Below are 8,038 nucleotides of genomic sequence, written 5' to 3' on the forward strand. Positions count from 1 at the left end.
GCGCCTGGAAGCTGGGACTCACGGCCATCCAGCTGCCTGCACTTTGGCCAGGCTGGGGCATTCCCACTGGAGGCCAGGGGCCCTTCAGCTCTGGCAATGCCTAAGCCCCACACAGTGAGCAAAGGCCTGAGGGGCTGTGGCAGGGGTGGACAAATGGAGCCCCAGAGTCGGGCCTGGAAACTGAGTCACAACCAAGCTCAGCTGTGGTTCCTCAGAAAATTGGGGGACTTGTTGGGGGTCATAGGCCTGTTCTGACAGGGGCAGGGCCTGACACAACCAGACAGCTCTGGTGCGGTCTCAGCAGAGCAGTGCCCGGGAGGCCACGGTTAAGGGAGAGAACCAGCGGTGAGCTGGAAAGTCTGACCCGCTTGGAATAGAAGTGCTCCGTGCGCAGCTACAGGCTCCACGCGGCGCTCTAACAGCGGTTATGTCTGGGAACAGCTAAACCTGCAGGGATTCAGGAGTCCTACGCCTGCCTGGTTTTTGGAAGGAGCGCCTGTTTTCATCAGTGGCCAAGATGAGCTGTGAGCCGGACCTGTGGACACTTCCCAGGCTCCAGGCTTCCCTTCGACTCCTGCAGTTACTTCTCACCCCAGTGCCACAGGCTGTGGGGCCCAAGCAGGGGCCCAGCCACTTTGGCATTAGATGGCAATGCCTGGCCTAGGAAGAAGGCCCAGGTGTTACACCTGAGAAAAGGCTTCCTGGAAATGGGCTGGGAGAGGCTGGTTTTTTGCTGCAGGACTTCTCAGAGCCTTGAATGTCTACCACGCCATACTTGCCAGCAGGCAGACAGCAGCTGGGGCATTTCCCAAACTCACTAGGCGAGGAAACTTGTTCTTTCAAAGTAGGTTTTTACGAAGTAGTGCTTTGTAAAAAGCACTTTTGGAAATGATGGAAGACGGGGGTTCAAGGTCTGTGAACTGAGTTTTATTATGGGATGTGTGCTCCATGGCCCTGAGCAAGCCTCTTCACCTCTCGGAGCTGGTTTCCTCACTGCAAATGAAGTGAGATCCTTCCACAGTGCTTAGCACAAGTTAAAGTGGGCTGCTTTTGGCCATTATGTGGGCAAGGGGCTTGTGTGTGACCCTGGGGGGAACCCTACCACATTGCTGGGCCTGCAAAGCAGGAAGTGGTGAGCAGCTGCCGGACGAGCAGCCTGGCCTGGGGAACATGGGGAAGAAAGAGGATGTGGCTGGAGGCAAGGCCAGCTCAGGGCCAGCAGGGCTTGTGTCACCCTCGCGTGACTGTCACCCCAAGCAGGCTTCCTCCTACCCCCAGCAAGGATGCCCCGGCTGGAGTTTCTGCCACTTGCTGTTCTTCAGCCTGAGGCCTTGGGATGCTCCAAGTCCTAAGGGTCTTAGAAGTGGATGGCTCTTGGGAGACAGGAGGCCCAGGCCCCAGCCGGGACAGCTGGGACTGTGGGAATGACAGGACTGTGGTGACCTCTGGCATTGCTGGGCCTCGGGGAAGACACCCAGGAAGAGGCAGGGTGATCGTGATGCTGCAGCCTGTGGCCCAGCCATGAGGGCCTGGTGGGGCCCTGGAGTCCACAGGAAGGCCGGGCTGGGGCAGCAGGACCGCAGAGAGCATAAAGACTAGGGGGCTACCTAGTCCAGCTGGAGGCACCACAGGCCTCAGGCAGGCTGGGGATGGCCCCACCCTGGACCACCAGAGTCAAGACAAGAGGCCGTGGGGTTGGAGCAGTATTTTATTGGGCAGCAGGGGTTGTGGGCCGGTGGGGCATCACCGGTACAGGTAGTCAGCCTGGATGTTGGCGGCAATCTCGGCCTCCCACTTGTCCCCATTGTTGAGCAGCTTCTCCTTGTTGTACAGCAGCTCCTCATGCGTCTCCGTGGAGAACTCAAAGTTGGGGCCCTGCAGGTGGGGTGCAGGGACAGTGGTTAGGCCCCGCTGAGGAGCCTCAGCGCCCCTCCCACCCAGGGGCTTCACGCACCTCGACGATGGCATCCACGGGGCAGGCCTCCTGGCAGAAGCCGCAGTAGATACACTTGGTCATGTCGATGTCATAGCGGGTGGTCCGGCGGCTGCCATCAGCTCTTGGCTCAGCCTCGATGGTGATGGCCTGTGGGAGGGGCCACCAGACACTGCTGCGCTGCGCTGTCACATCCCAGCCCCCATTGCCCGGGTCACTGCTCATCCCCACCCCTGGTGTCTGCCAGAAGCCCTCTCCCCTCAGAAGCCTCCCGGACTCCAGTTAAGAGGCCGCCCTGAACCTCTGCCGTTGGCGCCTGTCTCCTCGGCACGCGCCCGGCTGGCGTCCCTGCCGTGCTGGTTTGTTTTCTTTTTTTTTTTGAGATAGAGTCTCGCTCTGTTGCCAGGCTAGAGTGCAGTAGCACAATCTCGGCTCACCACAACCTCAGCCTTCCGGGTTCAAGTGATTCTCCTGCCTCAGCCTCCTGAGTAGCTGGGACTACAGGTGTGCACCACCATACCCAGCTAATTTTTGTATTTTTAATAAAGACGGGTTTTCACCATGTTGGCCAGGATGGTCTCGATCTCTTCACCTCATGATCCACTTGCCCTGGCCTCCCAAAGTGCTGGGATTACAAGTGGGAGCCACTGCGCCCGGCCTGCCTTGCTTGTTTGTCAGCTGCCGGCGTCATCTACTAAGAACCCCATTCTCACCAGGGTGCTGTTCACTGCGTTGTTCAGTGTAGCGCCCCCTGCCCTGAGGGTGTCACCCTGCGACGGGGGCTGGGTTACAGTCCCGCCTCACCTCACCGAGCTTTCCAGATATTGTGAGTTTTACAAATTGAAGGTTTAGGGCAACCCTGCATAAAGCAAGCTCACTGATGTCATTTTACCAACCACGTGCTTGCTTCTTATCTCTGGGTCAGCACTTTTTAGGAATGAAGTTTTTTTTGTTGTTTTTGGTTTTTTGTTTTGAGACAGACTCTCGCCCTGTCACCCAGGCTGGAGTACACTGATGCAGCTCATAGTGCACTGCAGCCTCAACCTCCCAGGCTCAAGCGATCCTCCCACCTCAATGTCCCAAGTACCTGGGAATACAGGGGCTAATTTTTTGTATTTGTTGCTGTTGTTGTTGAGTCGGGGTTTTGCCAGGTTGCCCAGGGTGGTCTCAAGTAATCCACTCACCTCGACCTCCCAAAGTGCTGGGACTATAGGTGTGAGCCACTGTACCTGGCCCCTAAAGTATTTTTAATTAAGGTACATTGTGTTTTAGATACTTCACAGCCTACAGTAGTGTAAATTCTTTGTTTTTTTTTTGAGACGAAGTCTCACTCTGTGGCCCAGGATGGAGTGTGGTGGTGCAATCATAGCTCACTGCAACCTCCGCCTCCCAGGTTCAAGCAATTCTCCTGCTTCAGCCTCTCAAGTAGCTGAGACTACAGGTGTGCACCACCACGCCCGCCTAATTGTTGTTATTTTTACTAGAGACGGGGTTTCACCACGTTGGCCAGGCTGGTCTTGAATTCCCGACCTTGTGATCCGCCCGCCTTGGCCTCCCAAAGTGCCGGGATTACAGGTGTGAGCCACTGCACCCAGCCCTAATTTTTTTTTTTTTTTTGCGATCTTGGCTCACTGCAACCCCTGCCTCCTGGTTCAAGTGATTATCGTGCCTCAGCCTCCAAAGTAGCTGAGATTACAGGCACCTGCCGCCAGGCCTGGCTAATTTTAGCATTTTTAGTAGAGACGGGGTTTCACCATGTTGGCCAGGATGGTCTCGAACTCTTGACCTCAAGTGATCCACCACTTCGGCTTCTCAAAGTGCTGGAATTACAGGCATGATCCACTGTGCCCGGTCTAAATCTAACTTTTAAATGCACTGGAAAACCAAAACATCTGTGTGACTCACTTTACCCCAATGGTCTGGAACCGAACCTGCAACATCGCCGAGAACGCCTGCACGGTTGGTTGCAATCCTGTGCCTTAAATCTACTTTTCTCCATTTGATGGATGAGAAAAACAAGGTTCTGAGAGGTTGAGGGACTCCTCAAAGCTACACAGCAAGTGCGGGGGCACAGCCCTAACTCAAGGGCACGTCCTAATTCTCAGTTCCTGGGTAGCCCGCTGGGGGAGGGGCTGGCTGGGAGGACCTTCTAGGGTGCCTGGCAAGGACTCTCCTACGCCCCCATCCCAGAAATGTAGTGGCCACAACTCACAGTGGGACCTGTGGCTGGCAGGCTCATCCTTCAGTGCTTATAAAGATGCGGACAATAACCTCTACCTCCTCGAATGGTTGTTGAGATTACAGGAGAGGCTGTGAGTCACACACGTGGCACAGTGCCAGGTCTGTCTGTGGACAGCACTCACTATGTGGAAGCCACGGCTGTGACCATCATGACTGCTGTTTGGGGACACTCCTATGCGCTCCCAGTCTGTGGCTGGAGTAGAGACATCAGGGTGGCAGCTCATGGCCTGGAGGACCTGGGAGTGCTCCAGGGGACAAACTAGGACTTGGACAGGAGCCACCCGAGTCACAGAACACTGGGAGGGGTTGCTGTGCGCACAGGAAGTAGCGATGGCGGCTGCCGGGGCTCCTGCCAGGCACACACAGGGGTCTGACCAGAGCTCTGACCGAGTCATATTGTTCCTGTGCTGACAGGCCTGGCCCCCGCTGGTAAGCACCAGACCCACTAACAGAACGGAAAGCCGGGCCTCAGGGGAGCAGCCACTGGGGAAGGGAAGCTGCAACAGGCACACAAGCAGGACCCCGGAAACGGTGGCTATATCCAGGGAGGGGTTGATGGCCTCAGGTGCCACCCCATGGCTCATAGGCCCAGGGGTCACACCCCTGGCCAGACCCTAAGGGGGAACCTGTGTGTGTCAGGCACCTGCCCAGGGCTGGAAGCTGCACTTTGCCAACTCATTGACTCTGTGCTCCGGTAGCAAGACCTCACCCTTCCCATTCACGGGGGAAGTGGCTCAGAGAGGGAAAGGGACTTCCCTGGGGACACACATCAAGCAGGGGCCAGGGTTTGGGCCTAGGGCTGCCCGGCCTCCCTCTCCCAGTGGCAGGGTCTGGCCTGGTGGTCGGTTGGGGCGGGGACTCACCTGGGCGGGGCAGACGGCCTCGCAGAGCTTGCAGGCAATGCAGCGCTCCTCCCCGGATGGGTACCGGCGCAGTGCGTGCTCCCCACGGAAGCGAGGGCTCAGCGGGCCCTTCTCGAATGGGTAGTTGATGGTGGCGGGTTCGCGGAACAGGTAGCTCAGGGTCATGCCCAGGCCTGTGGGCAGCATGGGTTTGGTGGGCAGGGGTACCCTCCTCCCCCATGCATCTGTGCCCAGCCGGCACCTGCCCTGTCCCCTCCTGCCCAGGACGCACCTCGGAAGAGCTCAGTCCATAGCAGGGTCCGGGCTGCCCGGTCAGTCACTGACTTCATGTCCGTCTTAGACTCCTGCATGTTCACATACTCTGCAGAGAGGCGGGCAGGGAGGCCGTGGCAGGGGCCTCGCACACTGTCTCCCTGGAGTCTCTGGGAGAGGAGGCCTGGCCCTCACTTCCAGGTGCAACTGCTGGGCTCCAAAGGGGCCGTACACTCACCACACCTCTCCCCAGCCTCAGCAAGGACCCTGGAGGCCGCCTCTGGCCTGAGCCCATCCTTGCCTACCTCTCCCTGTGCTTGGGTGGCCATTCGAGCCCAGAGGCATCCCCGCCCAACAGGGCTTGAAAGAGGAATCAAGGGGGGAAGTGGGGGGCTTGAGCCTTTACCTTCACCAGGGACTGGCAAAAGGCACAGGTACCCATGGATCACACCTGGCAATCCCCTCCCCATCACCCCCAGGGAGCTCTGAGATCACACGTGCTAACTCCGGCCATGATGGACCCTGTCCCTGGGAATTAGTCAGTCTCCATCATCATAATCATTTTAAGAGTGGAAACAGGCTCAGAGAAGAACGCCCCTGACAAAGCCAAGACTGGAACTCAGGTCTCTTCCCCACCTCCGGCAGGACCAGTCAGGCTAGAGGCCACCCAGGTACTCACTGTAAGTGGCTGCCACTGCACTGCTGTGGAGGGTCCGGCCACCAGGAGGTCCTGCAAAAAGAGGGGCGTGACCTCATGCCAGGAGACTGGGCTCCCCTACCCCCAGCAAAGGCTTCCTTGGTCCTACCTGTATGTGCGGCCTGGGCCAGGGCCCGCAGCAGCGTGGGCATGGTCAGGCAGCGCATCTGGGGGCAGAAATAGGGGTGGAGAGTGGGGTGTGCCCAAGTACCAACCTCTTCTGAGACTGGCACAGCAGGGATCCCAAGCCTCCACTGGAGACCCATGTGTCACTCTGCCCTCTACTCATACCCCACTGCTGTCAGAGGCAAGGGTGGCTTTCCTGTTCCCAGCGCCTCCCAGCTTTCCACCTGATCCAGCTCAGCTGAGCTACAATTCAGTTTCTGTGGACTCCAAGTTCTGCCTCACCTAAGAAACCTTTAAAATCCATCCTTCCTTTCTCCCTCCCAGAGATCCTGTCTCCCATCTTTCTGCTCCTCCCTTCATCCTCCCCAAATCTGACCAAAAACATTAACAGCCCCTACCAGCATACACTGAGAGTTAACTTAGCTAGCTCCCCACCCCAGACACCGTGCCCAGGGGGTCACATGCACTGCCATCCTATCCTTACAAGGACTCCACGAGGGAGGCACTAATAAGGCGCTGGGGCTCAGTTTGTTCAGTGACTCGCCAGGGCTGGGTGTGGTGGTTCACGCCTGTAATCCCAGCACTTTGGGAGGCCGAGGCGGGTGGATCACCTGAGATGAGGAGTTCCAGACCAGCCTGGCCAACATGGTGGAACCCGATCCCTACCAAAAAATACAAAAATTAGCCGGGCGTGGTGGCGGGCGCCTATAATCCCAGCTACTCAGGAGGCTGAGGTAGGAGAATCGCTTGAACCCGGGAGGCAGAAGCTGCAGTAAGCCCAGACCACACCATTGCCCTCCAACCTGGGCGACAGAGTGAGACCTCGTCTCAAAAAAAAAAAAGAAAAAAAAGTGACTCTTCGGAAGTCACATGATAAGGAGGTACGCAGAGGATCGGAACCCAGCCCTGCCCTGCTGGAAACCCTTCAAGGCCTGAACAGTCCTCGGTACCATATTCCTTCCCCCGGCTTCAAGGCCCTCCTGGAACTGTCCCCCAGCCTGCCGCGTGACCTTGGGCAGGTGACGTGACCTGGCCTCCGTCTTCTCACCTATGAAGTGGGTTGGGGGCTGGTGATCTTGGGAATAAGGGGAGCCCATACATGCCAAGGGCACCCCAGAGCCCGGCACTCAGTCGGAGCTCATAAGTGCTCCTCCCACGACCTGTGACCCCCTAACAGGCCCACTCCTTTGGACCACTGACTGTAGTTCCAGGGACCCAACCCGGCACCTTCCCCAACCTTCCCAGTGATCTCCGACCCCATCGAGGCCGAGGGCGCACAGCGGCCGGCGCATGCGCCCTGAGAGCGGGCTCCCCGCTGCACCTCAAGGACACGGAGGCCGCGGGTCCTGAGTGAGCCGAGGGGAAACCCAGGCAGAGCTGGCGGCGCCAACGGGGACACCACACTCGCCCCCGAAGCCACGCTGCCCACGCCCGGCTTTCGCGGACAAGACATGAACACCCACCTTGAAGCGCCGCCACTACTTGCCTTGCGGAGCAGGCCAGTCAATCGGGAGGCGGAGCCTACACTCTAGGACGCTCCCATTGGGCCGGCCGGCTCCCCTTTTTCTGTATTGATGCTCCATGGTGTGGTCTGATTGGCCAATAAGGCTGCTGAAAGAGGCGGGATTCAGAAATACTTTCTTTTGATTGGCTAGAACAGAGCGGCGCTTGAAGTTTGTAGGGGGCCGCCATGTTGGTTTGGGGAGGCCAATAAATGAAGACTTCCGAGTCGCCGGAGGCGGGACATCCGGGGCGTGGTTTAGAAAGCGTTTGCGGTCGCCCTGGGTGCAGAGACGGGGTCCGAGTCTGGGTGGGGGGCGTGTGATGACGGTAATGGCGACGAGATGCTCTACCCACGCGGCCTCCTTTAATCCTTACAGCAGCCCTGTGTGGAGAAACTACAGTAACGTGTTATCACGTTAAGGC

The 8,038-nt window shown here is 58.0% G+C and overlaps 1 protein-coding gene across 2 annotated transcripts; it reads right to left on the minus strand.

Moving 5' to 3' along the window:
• Positions 1–1,690: 1,690 nt before the first annotated feature.
• Positions 1,691–7,705, minus strand: LOC105469699 (NADH:ubiquinone oxidoreductase core subunit S8). Of its 2 annotated transcripts, none has more exons than XM_011721101.2 (7): positions 7,576–7,705; positions 6,096–6,153; positions 5,969–6,019; positions 5,309–5,398; positions 5,038–5,210; positions 1,955–2,083; positions 1,691–1,875 (listed from the first exon to the last, which is right to left on the minus strand). In XM_011721101.2, exons 2-7 carry the CDS (start codon positions 6,151–6,153, stop codon positions 1,744–1,746), a joined length of 633 nt encoding a protein of 210 aa, XP_011719403.1. In that variant the 5' UTR covers positions 7,576–7,705; the 3' UTR covers positions 1,691–1,743. The 2 variants fall into 2 exon arrangements, with proteins under 2 accessions (XP_011719403.1, XP_011719404.1); XM_011721102.3 differs by lacking the exon at positions 7,576–7,705 and adding an exon at positions 7,161–7,335.
• Positions 7,706–8,038: the final 333 nt, after the last annotated feature.

The sequence above is a fragment of the Macaca nemestrina genome, chromosome 12 (genome assembly GCF_043159975.1).
Source record: "Macaca nemestrina isolate mMacNem1 chromosome 12, mMacNem.hap1, whole genome shotgun sequence".
Taxonomy (NCBI): domain Eukaryota; kingdom Metazoa; phylum Chordata; class Mammalia; order Primates; family Cercopithecidae; genus Macaca; species Macaca nemestrina.

Excerpts from the sequence above, each read along its gene's own strand:
- LOC105469699 (XM_011721101.2), bottom strand. The coding sequence starts at position 6,153 with ATGCGCTGCCTGACCATGCCCACGCTGCTGCGGGCCCTGGCCCAGGCC. Across the intron at positions 2,084-5,037 it reads AGGCCGTCTGCCCCGCCCAG|GCCATCACCATCGAGGCTGA; the intron begins GTGAGTCCCCGC and ends CCCCTCCCACAG. Across the intron at positions 1,876-1,954 it reads CCGTGGATGCCATCGTCGAG|GGCCCCAACTTTGAGTTCTC; the intron begins GTGCGTGAAGCC and ends CCCCACCTGCAG.